General features: G+C 49.9%; 1 protein-coding gene across 10 annotated transcripts in view; it reads left to right on the top strand.

Moving 5' to 3' along the window:
• RPH3AL (rabphilin 3A like (without C2 domains)) overlaps nucleotides 1-22,731 on the top strand; it is a 189,111-nt gene that overhangs the window by 128,180 nt on the left and 38,200 nt on the right. For 8 of the 10 annotated variants that reach the window (XM_054535327.2, XM_063717950.1, XM_054535326.2 and 5 more), the window contains one exon: nucleotides 5,618-5,704. The exons of the other annotated variants lie outside the window; for them this stretch is intronic. In XM_054535327.2, coding sequence (XP_054391302.2) covers nucleotides 5,618-5,704 — 87 coding nt within the window. The remainder of the gene's footprint in view (nucleotides 1-5,617; nucleotides 5,705-22,731) is intronic. 10 annotated transcript variants of the gene reach the window in all.

Genomic DNA, 22,731 nt, shown 5'->3' with positions numbered 1-22,731 from the left:
TGGGGAGAGAGGGTGTGAGGTCTGACGGTGGGGAGAGGGTGAGGTCTGACGGTGGGGAGAGAGGGTGCGCGGTCTGAAGGCCTGGAGTTGTGTGGCTTCTGCCCTGGATTAGTTAGGCCCAGAAGCTTCATCGTTTAACGCTTGAATGCGGTTCTAGGCTGCAGAGTGCATGAGGCAGCCAAGCCCAGGAAGCCAGGACTCGCTTGCCCTGGGCAAATCCACTCCGAGGAAGCCCGTCTCAGGCAGGGAAGTGAGTGGCCGCCCCTGGGCCCCGGGACTGTCCTTGACACAGATCGTGAAGTCTTGTGTTTGCACCACGTTGATGTAGAGGCTGGCTTGCTCGCTCTCTCATGGGTTTTAAAAAATACCACCTGTTTCGTTTTCTTTGTTGGAACCTGGGAACAAAGACCAAGCCCATTAGAAGAGGCTCATTACTGTCTTATTGATCTGAGATTTACTAGAGCAGCAATTATGTGTTATTTGAATGGGAGTGTGTCATCTTTTCGCACCCTCGCCTCTTAGGAGCACCCCCTGCCCCCTGCCAGCCAGAGACACTGAAGCAACATGGGGATGACTGAGAGGTGGAGAACTGACCATAGGTGCCACCAGTGATGGTTGGTGGCGGGAAAACAGGCTGCCCAAGGCGGGATGGGACTGTTGTTCTCTCCACCTGCCCAACCACAAGCTCCTGTTGGGGCCTGGGGAGCAGGCAGCACCAGACCCCATGGGGAAGGCAGAGGTTCCTGGGCCCAGCAGGGACAGCCCTTCACCCAACCTCTGGAGGGCGACTGGTCCACGCTGCTCCTGTCCCCAGATCCGTTGGCTCCGCGTCCTCGTGGTCCGTGAGTAGAGGACGGGACTCAGTTCCGTGGACGCTCTCCTGGTTTCGCTCTCTGCCCCCACAGCACTGTTTCATCAGTGAGACACGTGCACATTTGTCCCTCAAACCCCCCATAGGGCAGCCGAGCTCCCCCCAGCAGTGGCAGGGGGACATCGGAGCAAGTGTTTAGGGCATCCCCGGGTGCACGGTGGGGCCTGGGCCCACCCTGTTCATCCGTGTCCTGTCAAGCCAGGCCTGTGCCCCTCACGGCTGCTCAGCAGGTGATGGTAACGTGGATTAGTAAATCGGAGGGGAGGTGAGCGCTAGACAGGGTAGGGGTGGAGATAGAGCCACGCTGAGGGGCAGGCACATGAGTGCATTAGTCGGATTGATTGGAAGCTGTGGGGCAGCAGGGCGAGCAGGCTGTTGGCAGGTTGAGTGGGGAGACTGAGAGCAGGGTTCTCTGGCCCAGCGCCGTCCTGCAGAACCTCACAGTGAGGATGAAAATGTATTTCTCTGTTGTCCCATGCAGTAGCCACCGGCCACGTGAGGCAACAGAGTGCCTGAAATGGGGTCAGTGTGACCTCAGAGCTGTTTTTCATTTTATTTAATCACAATCAGTTTACACTTAAATAGCCACCTGCAGCAGGTGGCTAATGTATTAGATAGTGCGGGACTAGAGGAAAATCACGCCAGGCTGTAGAACACGGCGCGAGGGGCTGCACTAATAACCGCAGCTGGCATTTATCGAGTTGCTATTACGTGCTGGTTGCTTTTTGTGTGTCTCAGTTGATCCTCAAAACAACCCAAGGGTGTAAGTATTAACCCACTTTACAGATGAGAACGTCTGAGGTTTAGAGAGGCTTTGGGTAGCTTGCCCGAGAGCCCACCCAGGTCTGCCGCCCTCTAAACCTGTGCGCCGTGCCGTGCGGCCTCTGAAGGAGCTGAGAGCCATGTTTCAGGAACAGGACTTGGTGATAGCGCAGGATGGCGTGAGGTGCAGGCTCAGGGGGACTGAGGGCTCTAGACGACTCCAGGGCTGAGAGAGACGGTGACGCCCCCATTTCTAGGGCTCCCGAGTACAAGAGCAGAGAGAAGATCCCAGTCCTGGTCGGGGGCTGCTGTGGACTGAATGTTTATGTCACCCCCAAAATACCTACATTGAAGCGTTACCCAGATGTGATATTTGGAGATGGGGACTTTGGGAGGGATTAGACGAGGTCCTGAGGGTGGGGCCCCCGTGATGGGATCGGCGTCCTTATCAGAGGAGGAGGAGGCCAGACCTCACTCTACTGTGGGAGGAAACAGTAAGAAGCTGCCGTCTGCACGCCAGGAAGAGCCCTCACCAGAACCTGACCGTGTCGGCACCCCGACCGGGGCCGGCGGGCCTCTGCAGCTGTGATAAAGACGGACCATGATCGGCCGTCAGGCCTCTGCAGCAGTGATAAACACGCTTCTGTTGTTTCAGCCACTCAGTCTATGGTATTTTTGTTACAGCAGCCTGAGCTGACTATGATGGGGCAGAGGCTGTCCCCTCCCCGTTGGCTGTGTGCGTAGGGGAGGGTGACCCCGGGGGAGAGGCCAGGCTGTGAGGGCACCTGTGGGGTGCAATGGGGAGGCTGCTGGGCCTCCTGCTGACCTAGCTGGAAACCTCTCCCCTCCCCACTGGGAGAGCATAGAGGACAGGGCCAGACTCCCCAGCCTGGGCCATTGCTCCTAGAGCCAGCATCAGGCCACACCCACGACCCCAGCAAAGCTTTGTCCCAGGGTCGGCCCCTGGCACCTTCTCTGCCCATTGTTTTGAGAGCCATCAGCCACGTCCCCAGGGACCCACCTGAGCAGAAGCAGCTCTCTAGAGAGCCGTGCGCACCAGCCTGGCACCAGGGCAGGGGAGGGTGTGACTGACTCTCCTGAGGTCTGAACAAAAATCCTGCTTTACCACTAACGAGCTGTGTGACCTCAGGCAGCCCGAATCATCTCTGAGCCTTTGTTTCTTCATCTATATAGTGGGGATCGTAACACCTGCCTCCCTCACACTCTGTGGCCTGGCTGTGGTGCCTGGTCCGACAGCTGTGGGTGTTTGATTCCCTCCTGTTCCCGCACCATCATCTCGTTCAGCAGCCGCGCGGGGCAGGGCACTCTGGGTGTTTATAAGGTGAGCTGCCTTCAACCGATGCGTGTGTAAAGAGTGCAGAAGGGAGAGCTCACGTCTCTGAGGGCCACACTCATTTCCACCTGTTACCGTGTACACAGGGATGCTGGGAATTTGCAAGGAAAACAGAGTTAACTAGCATCAGTGCTTCCTTGCTCCTTTACCCAGAGAGGAGAGGCCCACGTTGTGGTTCTGGAGCCCACCTCATGGGCTGATGGGGGACCCTGTTGTAGAGGTAGAAACATTGGGAGCGAAGGGTGGAAGAGGTGGAGAGAGGCTGCTCTCTAGGGGAAGGGGAGAGTCACCAGACTGTCTGAGGGATGGTGGCCTAGGGTTCCAGGGGGACAGGCTACTGGTCCTTGGAGGGGCTGAAGCCCAGCCTAGCAATGATCCCAAACCCAAGACTGGCACAGATACGGCCACATGCTCCCACTCCCTCTCAAGGGCCCGTGAGAGCTTGGGAAGCAAGCAGGCCAGCAGTGAGGAGTGTGGACAGCAGTCAGGGGACCCTCTGCAGATGTGCTGGGCCGTCAAACACCCCAAGCCTAGCACCTTCATGAGAGCTGGAAAGGGGCCCCAAGTGTGGCTGAGGCTTGGGCAGATTTTCCTGCCAACCCAGAGGGACAGGAGCTTGGAGCAGATTGCATTTTATTTGGAGAAATAAAAGAGAGGTGACATTTCTCGTACCTGAGCATTGGATGGTAGCAAATCCGTCCCCCGCAGGAATGTATCATAGCTTCCGTCCCCTGTGAGTTTGCTCCTCCACCCCGGGGGCACTGAGCTCAGCCACCCAATCAGGCCAGTGACCTCGACACGCTTGACACGCTCGACATGGAAGCCAAGTTGGTGACATTTTTCCTCTCCATGGAGAGACGTGCTCCTTGCTGAGTTGGCAGCCTGCAGAAAAGGCCAAGCAACAGATGCAGCCTTCCCTCGGCGGGGGGCTGCAGAGAGCACCCACCCACGCAGGGACCGGGTGGCTTCCGTGTGGCAGAAAGATTGATGAGCTGGGGCAACAGTCCCGAGGAGTCGCCAGCTATTGCTGAATCAGACTCTACCTGGGTTAGCCTGGAGCCGGTCTCAGCCCCAACAAATCCACCTCTGCCTCCCAGCTTGCTTCTTCTGGCCTTGCTGTGCGTTCAGGGAAAGCAACCTAAGTCCGGTCCTGCATCACCTAATGACGTTTCGGCCAACACATGTCCCACACCATTATAATACCACATTCTTACTGTACCATTTCTATGATATATTTAGATACAGAAATACTTTCCGCTGTGTCACAGTTGCCTGCAGCATTCGGTACAGAAACATGTTGTGCAGGTTTGTAGCCTAGGAGCCAGAATACACCAGCTAGCCTGGGTGTGCAGCCGGCTATACCATCTTGGTTTGTGTAAGTGTGCTCTATGTGGTATTTGCACAATGGTGCAATCACCTAACTGTGCCTTTTCTCAGGACATATTCTTGTTTTTAAGCAACAGTAATTGTATTTATAAGTTATGAGCTTAATCAACCTTGCTTAAAGCAAAGCCCCTTTCTGGCTGGGCGCGGTGGCTCACACCTATAATCCCAGCACTTTCGGAGGCCGAGGTGGGTGAATCATGAGGTCAGGAGATCGAGATCATCCTGGCTAACACAGTGAAACCCCGTCTCTACTAAAAATACAAAAAAAAAAAAAAAAAAAAATTAGCTGGGCGTGGTGGCGGGCACCTGTAGTCCCAGCTACTCGGGAGGCTGAGGCAGGAGAATGGCCTGAACCCAGGAGGTGGAGCTTGTAGTGAGCCGAGATTGCGCCACTGCACTCCAGCCTAGGTGACAGAGCGAGACTCCGTCTCAAAAAAAAAAAAAGCAAAGCCCCTTTCCAGTTCTCATGAAGCTCCTAGGTGTGGGGTCTTTGATGGCCCAGCACATCAGCAGACTGTAGATTCTAGATTCTGGCTATTTCTGTGTCCAGAGAACATGATAAAATGTCTCTAGAGTCTGACCTGAATCCATGGTTGCCATGTGAACCTGAGCAGATCCTCAGACTCTGCCAAGCCCCAGGTTCCTCACCTATAACATGGGCCTGAAGTTTACATAACTGGGGTACTACGGTCTTTAAATGGGGCTTGGTGTAAAGGAAGAGTGCTCACGTTGTTACCAGCATTTCTCACAATTGTGTCTTCTGACCTGTCAGACACGCAGGCAAGTTTCGGGTTATACGCAAATGTATGTTTCTTTGTTGAATTGCATTATTGCCTGCCCCGTTTCCAGGTAGCACCGTGATCTGCTGTGTGAAGGCCAGATCACGTGCTGTCGTGTTTGCCTGGACCCTCCCCTGGCATTGGGCGTCTGGGTTGTTTCCAGTTCTTTGCTATCAAACACGATGCAGCTGTGAATGTCAGCAAGCTTAGTTTCTTTGCTGTGATTGTAACAGAACCTAACTCGGGGGCGGTGGGGGGTTCCATGGATGGGGCCATCCATTATGTCCAAAGCCAACTAAGGATTTTTAGATGATCTGTGCCTTTGGAGTGATTGAGTCCTTCTATCCTGAAGCATGAGACGCTCCTTGGAAGATGCCAAGTGTCCCTTCGTTACGGTTGTCTGAGCCCCTCGGCAGAGGAGAAAGTGGCTGCGGTCTTTACAACCCTATGTCCTCTCTCTTGTAGAAAGTCTGCACCAAGTGTGGGATCGAGGCTTCCCCTGGCCAGAAGCGGCCCCTGTGGCTGTGTAAGATCTGCAGTGAGCAAAGAGAGGTAGGGCGTCCAGGGTGACAGTGGGGAGGGCTGGGCGGGCCGGATGTGCTCTCAGATGGGGATGGGTGGATGGTCAGGGTGACGGTGGGGAGGGCTGGGCGGGCCGGATGCGCTCTCAGATGAGGATGGGTGGGCAGTCACTGGGAGGGCTTTCTCCAGAGGTCAAGGAAGAACTGACCACCCGGCGGAGAAAAGCACGGAGGGACAGCCTGTGGCCACTTCCCCCATGCAGGGGTGGCAGGTTCTACACCTGGGAGAGTCTGAGGTTTCGGTGGGAAGCCCCTCGCACTGTGAGTGTGAGAGCATGTGGTGTTTGTGGGGGCTGTTATTATGGGAACAGTAGTAGCTACCCCAGGGTGAACGCTGACTGTGTGCCTGGCACTGCCATAAGTTCCTTGCATGTATGAATTCATTTCATCCCTGCACAACCCCAGTGGTGCTATTCTTATCCCCTTTTCCTGATGGGGAAATAAAGACACAAGAGGTTAAATAACCTGCGAGTGCAGAGCCAGTTAGTAGAGGAGCTGGAAACCAAACTCAGCTGTCGTCTGCTGTCACGATGCCACCCAAAGCCCCTTCTGCTGCTACAGTTCTATGGTTCTAGTTCCAACCCCATTTAAGGGAAGGAAGTTGAGGCTCAGCAAGGACTCTGGGGAGTAGCAGATGGGCAGGGACAGTCAGAACCTCCCTGTGCCAGGTCGGATTGGAGCCAAAACAGCAGGACGTGGCAGGTAGCTTCTGGGAAGTGCCCTGGGGAGGCAGGGCTGGGACAGAATGTGAGGGGCAAGGAGGGTGCAGCTGGTCTTCCAGATCGGGATTTATTACTTTTTAAATCTCGCTTGTCACATCCAAGGATCCACAAAATACCTTCAGTTCTGGAAAATTCTCAGCCATGATATCTTTGAATATTGTTCCTCTGCCATTCCTTCTCTCCTCTCTGGAAATCCCGCTGGCTACATTTCAGAGCCCCTCAACCATCCCTCACAGCTCCCAACTGCTCTTTCTTGTTTATTTCTTTAGCTTTCTGTGATAGTTTCTGCGTGAGTTCTTCGGTACTGCCTTCCAAGTCACTAAGTCTTTCCTTGAGATCACTTCCCCGTTGGTTTCATGGGTTGTCTTTCTTAGGGTTAGTTTTCCTTGGATGTTTTGGAATTTTGGTTTGTGCGCTCATCCTGTGTGATAATAGTCCGTTTCTCTCTCTTTCCCACCCAGCTCTTCTAGCTGAATAGTTTTGCAGCTGCCTCCACCTGGGTCTGATGTTGCCCAGTGCTGAGCCAGGCATCCTGGGTTTGTGGCGAGCTGCTCATCCGTGGTGATACTGGGATTATTCCCAGACCCTCATCCCAGCCGTGACAGCTTGGCCAGGCCCTGCTGCTGCCGGTTTGCTTTCCTCTGAGCTCATTTCCTTATGTATGCTATAGTCTCGGGGCAGGGCCCTGCTGTTTTCAGCCTCCTTTCCCAGGTGGAAAATCCCCTCACCAGCCTGATTTTAGTGACCCTGCTCTGGTCCCCCACCTCCCAAAGGTCACTTTTAGTCCCTGAACCCTGGAAGACCAATCTCCCAGCTGCCTCTGTCTTCTTCTGAGCCCAGAGCTCAGCAAGCGGCTGTGCCTTCACCCCTCAAAATGGCAAATACTTCGAATTTCTGATCCATGGAGATATAGATCTTGTTTTTGCGCACATTTACTTGCTGCTGTTGTTGTGAAAATATTTTCCTCTATCACTGCTGTGTCTTTGGAACAGGAAAAGCTGCAGGCAGGGCCTCACAGTGTGTGCTGGCATTCCGTCTTGTTGGAAGTCCCTGACTCCTCATCCCCAGATGGAGTTAATAATGCCCGCTGCACAGAGTTGCTGCGAGAATTCAGTAAGACTGTTGAAGTGGGCAAAACCTCCAGCATAGATATTCCATAACTGTTAGAGGCCTCCCTTCCTCCTCAGCCAGAAATCTCCCCTTTGAACCTGAGATCCTTCTAATCTTCAGGGGACCCCTTTGATGATGCAGATGTCCATGGAAGAGGAAATTCCTTAAAACATCATCTTGTGGGGAGCCACTTTGTGGGATGAAAAGATGGTCACAGCTGAGCTGTGGCAGGGCAGAAGTGAAGGATCTTTGAAGGAAAAGAAAGTGAATGGAAGGAAAGGCAAATTTAGCAAATTTAATACTTTAGTCGAGGGCTGCCCCATCCCCCTCCTGAGTCACCCTCACACTCTGTAACAGTCTTGAGCTACCACCAGCCTGTCTTAATCTCCAGAGCACGCCAGTGCCCAGAAAAGTCCGAAATAGCTTAGGATGAATTTTCTTATCTTTCCTAAGGCAGAGAATATGAGGCTGTGCGTTACGCTATCACTTTGTCCTTGAATTTTTAGAGGCTGATAAAACTTAGCCTCTAAAAGATCAAGGATGTTCCCTTTCTGCAGCACCAGGCATATGGTGCACAGTTAGTAGGAATGGATGGGGCTGGGAACATGTTCATGGTATATGAGCCTGGGTACCTGTGGGTACCAGACCCAGGTGCTGGATTTTTCTGCCTGCTTGTGGGGTGTGGGAAGGCTGGTGTAATTGGTTTCCTAATGCCCTTTCTTCTTAGAAAAATGTCTAATCATAATGAAGAGATAACTAACTAGAAAGGCCATTTAAAATGTCAGATTTTAAGCTGGTTCTGAGTCTGTGATAAAAATTTGGAGTTCTGTCTCCCCGCAAAAGCCAAATCCTAATGGGAGAACTTGGATTTTCTGATGAAAACTCTTGGAGCATTCTGCCCAAGGCCTCTTATCTTCCTTTTGTGCTTCACTTCCATCATCTCTGGCTGTAATTGTAAGTATTTTTGCTGGAGCGAGTCGAGTGCTGGTGAGATGTTCCTGGGGCTGTCAGGGTGGTGTTGCTGCCTGTGTTATGCATTTTCACCAGGCAGCAGTGTCAGCCTCAGCCCATCTGCTTTGGGAGCCTGCAGTCAAATGCATTTATTCATGTAGGCAGCCGACACATTTATTGAGCATCTCCTATGTGCCAGGCAAAATAGCTCTTCCAGTGGGAGAGGGAGACCACAAACCCAGTAAATTCTGCAGTGTCACAGACAGTGATCAAGTCCTTAGGGCAAAGGGGAGAAGGGGTGCTGGGGACACTGGGGTAGTTGCTGGCTTATATGGGGATAAGAGAGGGGCCCACTGACAAAATGACTTTTGAGTGGAGATCTGAAGCATCTTCTGTGGCTATGTGGAGGGAAAGCATTCCAAGTAGGGGTACAGCAGGTGCAAAGGCCCCGAGGCAGATGTGTGTGCTTGGTAGATTTGAGGCACAGCTAGGAGACCAGTGTGACTGGAGTTAAGTTGGGGCTGGGGAGAGGTTGTCAGATGTATTAGTCTGTTCTCATGCTGCTAATAAACACATACCGGAGACTGGGTAATTATAAAGGGAAGAGGTTTGATGGACTCACAGTTCCACGTGGCTGGGGAGGCCTCACAATCATGCAGAAGGCGAAAGGCACGTCTTACATGGCGGCAGGCAAAGAAAGAATGAGACCAAGTGAAAGGAGTTTCTTCTTATAAAACCATCAGATCTCCTGAGACTTATTCACTATCACGAGAACAGTATGGGGGGAACCGCCCCCATGATTCAATTACCTCCCACTGGGTCCCTCCCACAACACTTGGGAATTATGGGAGCTACAGTTCAGGATGAGATTTGGGTGGGGACACAGCCAAACTGTATCATCAGAGATATGATAGAGTGGGTCAGACCATGTTGGTGCTTAGAGACCTTTGTAAGGACTTTGGGTTTTGGGGTTTTTTTGTTTGTTTTGTTTTTTTTGAGACAGGATCTCACTGTGTCACCCAGGCTGTAGGGCAGTGCCACGATCTCAGCTCACTGCAACCTCTGCCTTCAGGGCTCAAACAACCCTCCCACCTCAGCCTCCTGAATAGCTGGGACTACAGGCTATACCACCACACCCAGCTAATTTTTTGTATTTTTGTAGAGATGGGGTTTTGCCATGTTGCCCAGGCTGGTCTCAAACTCCTGAGCTCAAGCAATCCACCTGCCCCAGTCTCCCAAAGTGCTGGGATTACAGGCGTGAGCCATTACACCTGGCCAAGACTTTGGTTTTATACTCAGTAAAATGAGGCGCCCTTGGAGGGTCTTGAGTAAAGCGGAGACAGAATCCGATCTCCCCCTCTTTTAAAGGGTACTCTGGCTGCTGTGCTGAGGATAAATTGTAGACTATCTCAAAGCCAGTAGCATAGTATTTTATTTTTCTTATTTAATATTGCCCAGATATTTAAGTTCTTGTCTGTTGTTACCTTTGGAAGTTTTCATTTTTTAACATATTCTATACATTTTACTCTTTTCTGATTATAAAATTAATATGGATCATTGAGGAACATTTACAATTATAGACAAGCATAAAGAAATATACACCTTCTAAAAATCCAGAACCAGAGACAACCACTGTTAATATTTAGTATATTCCAACCATCTTTCTGTGCCTTTTTTCTTTATATTATTGAACCTATGTTTTAAAATGAATATCTTAAGTCTTTTCCGGTGTAATCAAGAACTCTTTGTAAACATTCTGTCATGTAGATATTCTCCTAATTGAGGACATTTAAATTGTTTTCATTTCTCTTATTACTGTGTGCATAGCTCTCTGTCTACATTTTAGACTCTATCCTTAGAATGGATTTCTAGGAGGAAAATCGATGATTATTTTCTTGTAGACTCTTGAGTTATTTTGTTTTTCTAATAATTAGCTGGTCTGTAATTTTATGTAATTAAAAAAATAAGGGTGCATGGATGATACACTTTCTGAGTCCTTGGCTATCTGAGAATTTTTGCCTTTATACAAAAAAGACCACTTTACTGATAATGCAATTAATCTTTCCCACTCAAAATTCTGTGGGTTTTACTCCTGTTGTCCACCAGCCACATTAAGAAAAGAGGGAGAAATGGAAAATATAACAGCTTGGAGAATTGGTACCCAGAAAATGAGAGCGAATAGTGAAATGGTGAAAGAGATGATAAATGTGTTTTTTAACAATTAATTAATTAAAAGATACAAGACAGGCCAGGTATAGTGGCTCACACCTGTAATCCCAACATTTTGGGCAGCTGAGACAGGAGGATTGCTTGAGCCTAGGAGTTTGAGACCAGCCTGGGAAACATGGCAAGACTTTTTCTCTGCAAAAAAATACAAAAATTAGCTGGGCATCGTGGTGCGCGCCTGTAGTTCCAGCTTCTTGGGAGGTTGAGGTGGGAGGATCACTTTTGCCCGGGAGGTAGAGATGGCAGTGGGCTGAGATCGTGCCACTGTACTCCAGCCTTAGTGAGAAAGGCTCACTGGGGTCTTTAGAGCAAGACCCTGTCTCTAAAATAAAACAAAAGATCTAAGACAAGGAATAGAAACCAGGTTGAACAAACCAGACCTTTGAGAAAAGTACAAGCAAATTTGAAAAAGAACCCCAGGAACCGTTTTCATTCCTAAAAATGAGAGATCTCACTAATGAATTTTATATTTTAGTCATTCCTATTAACAGCCACAGATGTTTCCTTATTATTTGCTTCTCATTGGTTATTTTAAATATTTGATTCCTGATTGGTGCTCCCAATTATCTCATCCCCGATTTCCTCTATACCAACTGTCCTGGAGACGAGGTTCTTGAGACCACACAGAACCGTGACATTCTCCTAATGAGCTGCTTGCCTTTGTAAACTGGCTGCTTAGCTCAGTGCTCCATTTCCCAGCTCTGGACTCTCCATTCCATTCCCGCTGTGGACTGGCACACTGTAGTCCCTCGCCTGGTTTTCTTGCTGGTGGATTAATAAACTGTGACGTGTGTTCAAGATTTAGATAAACAAAAAGGGGAATAAGCCTGGGCATGGTGGCTCGCACCTGCAATCCCAGCACATTGGGAAGCCAAGGTGGGCAGATTGCTTGAGCCCAGGAGTTTGAGACCAGCCTGGGCAACATGGTGAAACCCCCTCTCTACAAAAAATCCCCAAATTAGCCAGGTATAGTGGCAGGCGCCTGTAGTCTCAGCTATCAGGAGGCTGAGGTGGGAGGGTTGCTTAAGCCCTGGAGGTTGAGGCTGCAGTGAACCATAATTGCACCAATGTACTCCAGCCTGGGAGCTTACAGTTCTAAACTGTACTCAAAAACACTTGTGTACAGTTTAAAGAATCATAATAAAAGAGGTACCCACTAATTACCATTGGAGTTGTTACCACACTGTAAAAGTCCCCATGCTTAGTTCTGCTGGTGTTTGAATGTGACATAAACAAGGTGGATCTGTGTGTATTTTTCTGTGCATTTCTTCTTTATTCAACATTGTGATCTTGAAATTCACCCACGTTGATACGTGTAGCTGTATTCATTCCTATCACCGTGGTCTATATCCCATTGTAAAAAATACATACCTATTTGTCCGTTCTACCATTGGTGATCATTTTGGTTACTCTCAGTTTTTTTTTTTCCTGTTATGAATAATTGTGCTTGTAAACATTCATGTCTCCTGGAGTACATGTACATGTACAAGAGTTTCTGCAGATTTTAGGCCTGAGGGTTTCTCTTGGATTACGGGGTGTGTCCACATTCAGCTCTGTTGGGTAATTCCTGATCATTTTCCAGAGTACTTGTATTAATCCCAACTGATGCTCTTATGAGCCTAGAACAGCGTTCAAGGAACTCTGTTTTCTCCGCGGCCACGTCTGCTCTTTCCCCTCCGGTGTAAGTTTCGATTCTGCTCTCCACTCTCTGGTTTCCCTGCGGTCCTCCATTATTTCCTTTATTTTGCTCGTTTTCTTCTTTTGGTTTTCTGTTTTATTAGTAAGGCCCGTCTTTATGTTTCCTAGACACCAAACAATTGTCTAATTATTTTCCTGAGCCCTAGCATGCCACATCCACCTGCACTGAACTCTTTAGAGGTTTTCCCCTCCCCGCTTCTGCAGCAGCCTTTCCCAGGCCCCCGTCTCCCTCTTTGTCCACCCTCTGATGCGGCAAGCCCCGCAGACCCAGGATTGACTCCGAGGCATCCCCTCATAGCCCCTCCCTTGGTCCGGGATTGTGCCTGTGACGCTGCCCCACGCAGGAGGCACCTTTGACTCTCCTGCAACCTGGCCGGTGGGAACCAGGGAGGACGAGGGACTGCAGCCCTTGGCTTGTGCTGTCTCCTCAGCTCTTCCTGCCTCTCCCTTCTCTCCCAGACGGAGCCTTGCTTCAGGAAATACCCCTTCCCCAATGCAGCTCACATTGCCGGCCTGGCTAGATTCTGGAAGCTGTATCTCCCAGGGATGACAAGAAGGTTGGCGGAGGGAGGACAGCCCCTGTGGCCCCAGGAACTGACAGCCCTGCGGTGCCAGGAAGGCTGCCCAGGTGGCTTCAGCTGCTGCCCCTACCCCAGCCAGGCAGGCGAGGCCCAGGTGGTCCATAGCACGCCTCCCGCCTCATCCCCTCACCTGATGTGGAGCCTGGCGCTGAGCTGTCAGAGGCCCCGTGCTGGGGTTTCGCGGTGCCTTTTTCATGTGCTTTCATGGGTGCCTTAATTGGGGCTGGGAGGAACGGCACTGGCGGCTTCTGAGCACAGGATGTTGCAAACCAGAAATTCATTTCGTTTACTGTTTAGCCTTGAATCCCTATCCATTAAACGAAAACAAAGAATGACTCACTCAAAGTGATGCTGTAATCAGTAGAAAAGTTCACTGGAATCTAGATTCCCCAGGATTCTGCAAACTATTCATTCCCTTGGCTATAACAAAGCTTCTTGGAGGACACAGGGGTCATCTGAGGGGGGTGGCCTAGAAAGGGGTGAAGAAGACCAATTTTTAAGGAGCTGAAAGCTGGTTAAGACAATTAGCGTGTTCTCTGTTCAGCATTGGCTTTGCCTCCTCAATTTCCTGCCGCATCCTGATTATAACCCAGCAGCCACAGGCCTCAGCCAGCACTCACCTCCTCAATTTCCCGCTGCATCCTGATTAGAACCCGGCAGCCGCGGGCCTCAGCCAGCACTCAGTGTGTCTCCTGCAATGTGTTGTATACAAAGGTGCTCGGGAAACGTTTCTGGATTGAAAGAGAAATTTGCAAAGAAATTTCGTGTTCCGATCTCTTCAGAATCTTTTACCTGTGGGGCACTTTGGATATCCCTGATGTAGCCCTTGCTGGGGACTCTCCCCGACGTCGCCCTTGCTGGGGACTCTCCCCGACGTCGCCCTTGCTGGGGACTCTCCCCGACGTCGCCCTTGCTGGGGACTCTCCCCGACGTCGCCCTTGCTGGGGACTCTCCCCGACGTCGCCCTTGCTGGGGACTCTCCCCGACGTCGCCCTTGCTGGGATCTCTCCCCGACGTCGCCCTTGCTGGGGACTCTCCCCGACGTCGCCCTTGCTGGGGACTCTCCCCGACGTCGCCCTTGCTGGGGACTCTCCCCGACGTCGCCCTTGCTGGGGACTCTCCCCGACGTCGCCCTTGCTGGGGTCTCACCCTGAAGTCTCCCTTGCTGGAGACTCTCCCTGACGTCACCCTTGCTGGAGACTCTCCCTGAAGTCGCCCTTGCTGGGGACTCTCCCTGACATCGCCCTTGCTGGAGACTTTCCCTGAAGTCACCCTTGCTGGGGTCTCACCTCACCACTGGTGCACTGACGCTGGGTCTTTATTTCTTTCTACTGGCCCCTCTCTCCTGCTTGTTGATTGACTAAAAAAAGAAAAGTGGCTTCACAGGGTTGGTCTTACATGGTTTTTTGGTGTGTGTGTGTGTGTGTGGCTTTTTTTTTTTTTTAATACTTTAAGTTCTAGGGTACGTGTGCACAATGTGCAGGGTTTGTTACATCTGTATACACGTGCCATGTTGGTGTGCTGCATCCGTTAACTGGTCATTTACGTTAGGTATATCTTCTAATGCTATCCCTCCCCCCTCCGCTCACTCCACGACAGGCCCTGGTGTGTGATGTTCCCCTTCCTGTGTCCATGTGTTCTCATTGTTCAGTTCCCACCTATGAGTGAGAACATGCGGTGTTTGGTTTTTCGTCCTTGCGATAGTTTGCTGAGAATGATGGTTTCCAGCTTCATCCATGTCCCTACAAAGGACATGAACTCATCCTTTTTTATGGCTACATAGTATTCCATGGTGTATATGTGCCACATTTTCTTAATCCAGTCTATCATTGATGGGCATTTGGGTTGGTTCCAAGTCTTTGCTATTGTGAATAGTGCCGCAATAAACATATGTGTGCACGTGTCTTTATAGCAGCATGATTTATAATCCTTTGGGTATATACCCAGTAATGGGATGGCTGGGTCAAATGGTATTTCTAGTTCTAGATCCTTGAGGAATCACCACACTGTCCTCCACAATAGTTGAACTAGTTTACAGTCCCACCAACAGTGTAAAAGTGTTCCTATTTCTCCACATCCTCTCCAGCACCTGTTGTTTTCTGACTTTTTAATGATCACCATTCTAACTGGTGTGAGATGGTATCTCATTGTGGTTTTGATTTGCATTTCTTTGATGACCAGTGATGATGAGCATTTTTTCATGTGTCTGTTGGCTGCATAAATGTCTTCTTTTGAGAAGTGTCTGTTCATATCCTTCACCCACTTTTTGATGGGGTTGTTTGATTTTTTCTTGTAAATTTGTTTAAGTTCTTTGTAGATTCTGGATACTGGAAACATTCCCTTTGAAAACTGGCACAAGACAAGGATGCCCTCTCTCGCCACTCCTATTCAACATAGTGTTGGAAGGGATGTGAAGGACCTCTTCAAGGAGAACTACAAACCACTGCTCAACAAAATAAAAAAGGACACAAACAAATGGAAGAACGTTCCATGCTCATGGATAGGAAGAATCAATATCGTGAAAATGGCCATACTGCCCAAGGTAATTTGTGGATTCAATGCCATCCCCATCAAGCTACCAATGACTTTCTTCACAGAATTGGAAAAAACTACCTTAAAGTTCATTTGGAACCAAAAAAGAGCCCACATTGCCAAGAGAATCCTAAGCCAAAGGAACAAACTGGAGGCATCACGCTACCTGACTTCAAACTATACTACAAGGCTACAGTAACCAAAACAGCATGGTACTGGTACCAAAACAGAGATATAGACCAATGGAACAGAACAGAACCCTCAGAAATAACACCACACATCTACAACCATCTGATCTTTGACAAACCTGACAAAAACAAGAAATGGGGAAAGGATTCCCTATTTAATAAATGGTGCTGGGAAAACTGGCTAGCCATACGTAGAAAGCTGAAACTGGATCCCTTCCTTACACCTTACACAAAAATTAATTCAAGGCGGATTAAAGACTTAAACATTAGACCTAAAACCATAAAAACCCTAAAAGAAAACCTAGGCAATACCATTCAGGACATAGGCATGGGCAAGGACTTCATGACTAAAATGCCAAAAGCAATGGCGACAAAAGCCAAAATAGACAAATGGGATCTAATTAAACTAAAGAGCTTCTGCACAGCAAAAGAAATCACCATCAGAGTGAACAGGCAACCTACAGAATGGGAGAATTTTTTTTTTTTTTTTTTGTGGAGTTTGCATCTCGTGATGTTGCCAAGGCTAGCCTCAAACTCCTGAGCTCAACCAATCCTCCTGCCTCTGCTGCCCTAAGTGCTGGGATTACAGGCATGAGCCGCCATGCCTGGCAGGGTTGGTTTTTAAATAATCTCCAACCCACTTATCCTGGAGGTGACCAGCAGCCCACTGGGGTCTTCCAACTAGGAGATTCTTCCTCAGTCTGGGCCTCACAGGCTTACGGAAGGTCAGGATCATCGGGGACTCCCAAACTCCGCAGCCAGCCCGGCCGCTGGTGGGAACTGGCCGTGCTAGCCAAGCCCCAGCCCAGCATCCTTGCGGCACCTGCTTCCCAGGCAGGCGGCCTGTGCTCACCGCAAGCTGCCATCTGTTTCTCCATGCTGTTTCTCTCCTGGTTCTGCTGTTACTTGCAGTTTGGATTTTTGCTGCAAACAGCTTTGCCAGAGGGCCCCCTCCGGAGGTCTGTGAGTGCATTCAGGAGTGGGTGGCTGGTGCTGGGGCGGGCAGCTGCCTGAGCACCCCACCATCTGTGCCTGGCTCACTCTGGGCTGCTGTCACAGCGTCCCTGGGGGACACGGATGGTCATACTTCCTCAGTGTGTTGGTCGCCTCCCACACATGGGTGGTGGCAGGAGGAGGGGGCTCCTGGTGCCCACCAGCCCCCAGGGCAGTCTGCCTCGTGGGGACTCCTGCACTGCACCCCTGCAGATGGACTGAGCCATCCCATCCTCCCCTGCCCCTTGCCTGGGGCATCTACCTGAGCCCATGTCTGTGCACTGGAGAAGATTGCCTCTGAGGCACCGAGAGATCCAAGAGGCTGCTGACTTTTTCAGCACAGTGCTCCAGTCCGTGAGTTCATCGTTCACACCCAGGCACACCGAAGGAGTCCCATCATTCATAGCAGAAGTGAGCTGAGTGCCCACTAAGGGCCAGGCCATGAACATCTCGCTTCATCCCCACGGGAGCCCGTTGTCCTCTGTGACAGTTGTGGAGAAACTGAAGCTTAGAGAGAGGAGGTCACTCACCCAAAGACGTCGGGTGGTAATTGATGGAGCCAGGGATGAAGCCAGATGCGTCTTCCTGCAAAACACCTTCTAACAACTCTATTTGTTGCATCACTTATTCCTCTAATGTTCTCTGAGGAACATTGGAGGCACTGTTCGAGGCCCCTGGAAAACAGCAATGGTGAAATAGCTCTGCCTCAAGCTTGCATTCTAGCAAGGGGGCCAGGGCTGGGGATGGGGAACAGACAATGAAGCATAAAGAAATAAGCAAATCGTATCATACATTAGATGCTGAATAGGAAAAAGAATAAGTAGGTCAGGCACAGTGGCTCACACCCAGCACTCTGGGAGGCTGAGGCAAGAGGACTGTGTGAGGCCAGAAGTTCAAGACCAGCCTGGGCAACATGGCGATACCTCGTCTCTAAAAAATAAAAAATCGGCCGGGCATGGTGGCTCACGCCTGTAATCCCAGCACTTTAGGAGGCCGAGGCGGGTGGATTACGAGGTCAGGAGATCAAGACCATCCTGGCTAACACGGTGAAACCCCGTATCTACTAAAAATACAAAATACAAAAAATTAGCTGGACGTGTGGCGGGCGCCTGTATTCCCAGCTACTCGGGAGGCTGAGGCAGGAGAATGGCGTGAACCCGGGAGGCGGAGCTTGCAGTGAGCTGAGATGGCGCCACTGCCCTCCAGCCTGGGCGACAGAGCGAGACTCCATCTCAAAAAAATAATAACAATAAATAAAAAATAAAAAATCATCCGGGCCTGGTAGCATGAACCTGTAGTCTCAGCTACTCAGGAGGCTGAGGCAGGAGGATTGCTTGAGTCCCGGAGTTTGAGACCAGTCTGGGTAACATGGCGAAACCTGTCACTACAAAAAGTTTTTAAAAATTAGCCTGGTGTAGTGGCGCATGTCTAGTGGTCCCAGCTACTTGGGAGGCTGAGGTCGGAGGATGGCTTGAACCTGGGAGGCGGAGGTTGCAGTGAGCCAAGATGGTGCCACGGTACTTCAGCCTGGGCAACAGCGTGAGACCCTGCCTCAAAAAACCCAAAAACATACTTAAAATCTTAATATAACTATTAACTCTCCAAAACTTAACTAATAGCCTACTGTTGACTGGAAGAGTTATCAATAAAAAACATTCAGTTAACACATGTTTTGTATATTATATGCATTATATACTATATTCTTACAATAAAATAAGCTAGAGAAAAGCAAATGTTATTAAGAAAATCATAAGGAAGAGAGAGTATATTTACTCTTCATTAAGGGGAAGTGGGTCATCGTGAAGTTCTTCACCCTCGTCGTCGTCGTGTTGGGTTGGCTGAGGAGGAGGAGGAAGAGGAGTTGCTTTTATGTCACAGGGGTGACGGGGAGATGAGGAAGAGGAGGGGTTGCTTTCGTTGTCACGGGTGACGGAGGGAGAGGAAGATCCAGCTAGGAGTGGGCCTGTGCAGTTCCAGCCCACGTAGTTCATGGGCCGACTGTATTTATTTAGAAACGCATACATACATACGAGGTTTTTTTAAACTAGAAAAGCAAGAGGTTGCTTAATACAAAATTCTAGATGTTGGTTACCTCTGAGAGGGAGGGTGGATTTACGGGAACTTCTCAGATTCAGCACCATTTTATTTCTTGAGGAGCTCACAGGTGTTTACTCAAATGTGATTCTTTGAAATGTCTGTATGAAATACACTTTTGTAGGTTTGCTAGCTTTCATGGGCATACACCCAAAAGATGAGAGGAGGTCGCCAAAATCGGGCAAAAAATAAGAAGCTTGAATCAGTGATATGGAGAGAGACCTGTAGGATCTCCCAGAATGCAGGCAAAAACCAAAGAGCTAAACGTGCTCAGGAAAACAGTGATGACTGTGGAAGACAGAGAAAGCAATGGAACTTCAGAACTAGAGGCTTTCCCCAGCAGGGAACAAGACCCGTCGGAAATGAGGCACTAATCAAATACGTAATCAAAAGTGTCCCCAGATGCAGGCCCCCCACGCTGCACCACCCTCGAGCCCTGCTGATTGGGGTCACAGCCCAGACAGGGTTTCACTTTGGCTTGGGAGCATATTTCTGAGACTGTGTTTAAACACAGGCACATTTGTTGTCCTGGGAATTGAATCAAAATCATGAAGCTCCTCTGAAAAGACCTGGCTCGGTCTAATTGGCTTGTCCAATTTTCCGCCTCCAGCCCCTATTCATTTCCTGCGTGCAGCCCACTCCATCTGGGAACAGAGGCGGCTTCGCAGCCAAACACCATCGTAACAGGCCTGCCCTCTCTCAAACCGGTGTCAGAGCAGCCTCAGTACCGGGGCTCGAAAGGATTTCATGCTGCGTGCCAGTCGAAAGTGAGGGGAGTCTGTCAAATGTTGACAATACAAGTCATTAAGAGCAGCAGATGAAAGTGTCATTAGCCTCCATGCATTTGCTGAGCTCACAAGAGCATCTGGACAAAGGGAGAGGATGGTGCGCAGGACCAGAGAGAAGACAGGGGCCCCTGTTCTCAGCAGCTTGTAGGGACCTTTCCTCATCACAGGTGATGTGAGAGACGATGCAAAGGCCACGGGGCGCCCACGGGGCACAGACCCCGAGGCTGGGCTACAAGGCAGGGCGAGGCCAGAGGTGAAGCTTGGCGGCCTGTCCCGGGGTTCTCCCTGATCCAGGGGCGCACAGCCCTGCAGGCATTGGGAGCCAGTGTTGGGCAACACCTCCCTCTGCAGCTGCCAAGTGCTCCTTACTGGTAATTGTGTAGATGCCTCACAGGAGCCAGCCCCTCACCAGGGGTTAATGGAAGCCAAAGCATTTCCTCTGGTTCTGAAATAATCTAGCCGAGGTGTTTAAATCATCTGTCAAGAAAACAGCACCCTCAGAATTCTGTTTCTCACTGCTGTTTTTCCTTTCTACTGTGCTGGCAGTTGCCTGCCTCCCAGACTGACCTGGTTGCTCAAAAACCCACTTGGAATGAAGAGGAAACTCACTCAGGCTCTGGAGAAAGCTGTGCTCTCCTAGGCTGAGCGGGGAGCTTTGCTGCCCCGGGGGGGATTTGGAAGAAAGGGCAGGTGCAGGTGCATGCTCTGTCTTTCCTGGGGTGTGATTTCCAGTGCGTCTCCTGATGAGGGCGGGGCCCTCCAACTGGGGGGTACAGGGGAGCCAGCCAGCCACCTGCAGCATGGGGAGGCAGCAGACTTTCCAGGCAGGATGAATTTGATGAATCTGTGCATTCCCACTGGAGTTGAGGGGAGCACAGGGATGATGGGGGCTTTCTCCCTGGCTCACCAGCATGCACACAGGTGCACACACACACACACACACACACACACACACACACACACACACACACACACACACACACACACACACACACCACTGGGGCCTTAAAGTATCATCTTTTAAAACACAAATACATGAATCCTCCTGGAAGGGGCCTCACTTTGCTTTGAGCTCACACCTCAATTAGGAATGAGTTAGCACTTTAGAAGGGATTGGACCAGATGGATGCCTGGGTGAGGAGAGGGGCAGGAAGAAGAGGCTGCCCACAGCTCTGCCCAGCTGCCCTGGTGTGGCTCAGACCCTCTTGGGGGCTTGGATCGCTTGCTTGTGCTTTGTCCCCTCACGCTGAACATCCGCCGTGAGCAGAGACTCACCCTGTGGGGTGGAAGTCAGCGGAACCCTCCCAGAACAGAAGGGCCCGAAGGCAAGGCGTGAACACTCACACAGGAGAGAAGAGAGCCCACTGTGGATCTGTGCCACCGGCCTCCCGTCTGCAAGAACATTGGATTTTGTTTCCTTAGCTCAGTCTTAGAACTGTACACGAGATGCTTAATAAATGTGATTTGGATGAATTAATATCCACTGACTCCCTCTTCAGATGTTGTTTGTGTCATTTTCCAGAGGTCGGGGAAGGAAATAATGAAGCAAGAGTTACTCTAAACTTAATTCCTACTGAAAGGAAAAGGACAACAACAAGGAGAAATTATAAACAGAGCACAAGAGAGGGAAGAGGGAATAAAAGAAAAAGCCGTCAGCAGATCAAGTATTTCAGGATGACGAACGTTTTTCCTAGTTTTAATTCTGCTTGTTGTCTTAGGTGGATATGTGTATGCATATATATATAACTTTTGAATATTCAAAGCTATACTTATCTAATTACTTATATTACAATACAAAAAATATCTCTTGGCACCTGTAATCCCAGCACTTTGAGAGGCCAAGATGGGAGGATCGCTTGAGTATAGGAGTCTGAGACCAACCTGGGCAAAATGGTGAAATCTCATCTCTCTTAAAAAAAATTACCAAAAAAAAATTAGCTGGGCACGGTGGCACGTGCGTGCAGTCCCAGCTACTCGGGAGGCCTCGGTGGGAGGATCAATTGAGCCTCGGAGGTGGAGGTTGCAGTGAGCTGAGACTGCACCACTGCATTCCAGCCTGGGTAACAGAGCAAGGTCCTGTCTCAAAGAAAAAAGTCTCTTAATTCCCTCTTCTTATAAAGTATGAGGGACCCAGTGTGTTTATTTCCAGCTACTTTTTGGGTTTTATTGAGACAATCTGGAATTTTGGGTCAGATTTGTTTTGTTAACTGATTCTTTTATATCTACTTTCAAAGCATAATTTCTTATACACTTTCATGTTTTGTAGTTATGTGTACATTAGTAATTTAGACTGAATTTTGTCTTTCATTGACCACTGTGAATTTTCAGGTACCACGAGTTCCCCATTCTTGAGATTTTTATTTTACTTCATCCATTGGTCACCTGAGCTATGATATACCTGTAAACAGGTGTGTGGGGAAGAATGGCTGCATCTCTGTGTTCCATTTTTGCTGATACCAGTCACAGGTGGAAGGGTCATCCTCCACCCTTAGAAGAGCAAATGCTGACCTCTTCCTGCATTGGTCCCGTGTGGTCAAAAATGTGTCCAGTAGGCTTCGTGACGTGCTTCATGCACGCCTCACATCGATCAGTGGAAAACCACCATGCAGTGGTCACACCCAATCCAAGGTGCGGATTCTGAGTCTCCATTCAGTGTGCACAGCTCTGAAGGGTAATCCTGCTGTCAACATGCTGCGGATTCTGAGTCCCCATCCAGCGTGCACGGCTCTGAAGGGTAATCCTGCTGTCAGCCAGAACTTTGAGGTAGGGCGGTTCTATTCGGGTTTGAGTGACAGATGGCATTTCCGGCAGAAAACAATGCTAGAAACAAGTGTGTATGTTACCTCAGCACACCTCACGTTCGCTGGGCTTGTTCAGTATCGGTGTGGGTCCAAGGCTCTTGGAGAGTCCAGCTTGTCACACGTGGCCAAAATCGTGGCTTTGAAATCTGATCAGAGATCACCGCCCAGCCGTCTTGGAAAGCAGCGTTGCGTCTGCTAACAGCACGAAACCCTCAGGCCCTTGTTTCCTGCTGGACCCAGCTCTGCCTGCCCATCTGCAGTGAAACTTTGGTTCCCCCTTGAAAACCTGTCGAGTTGCCCACGGCCAAAAATCT

This window comes from Pongo abelii, chromosome 19 (assembly GCF_028885655.2).
Source record: "Pongo abelii isolate AG06213 chromosome 19, NHGRI_mPonAbe1-v2.0_pri, whole genome shotgun sequence".
NCBI classification, from domain to species: Eukaryota; Metazoa; Chordata; class Mammalia; order Primates; family Hominidae; genus Pongo; species Pongo abelii.
The sequence above is the reverse complement of the archived record's forward strand: the minus strand, read 5'-3'. Positions and strand labels throughout refer to the sequence as shown.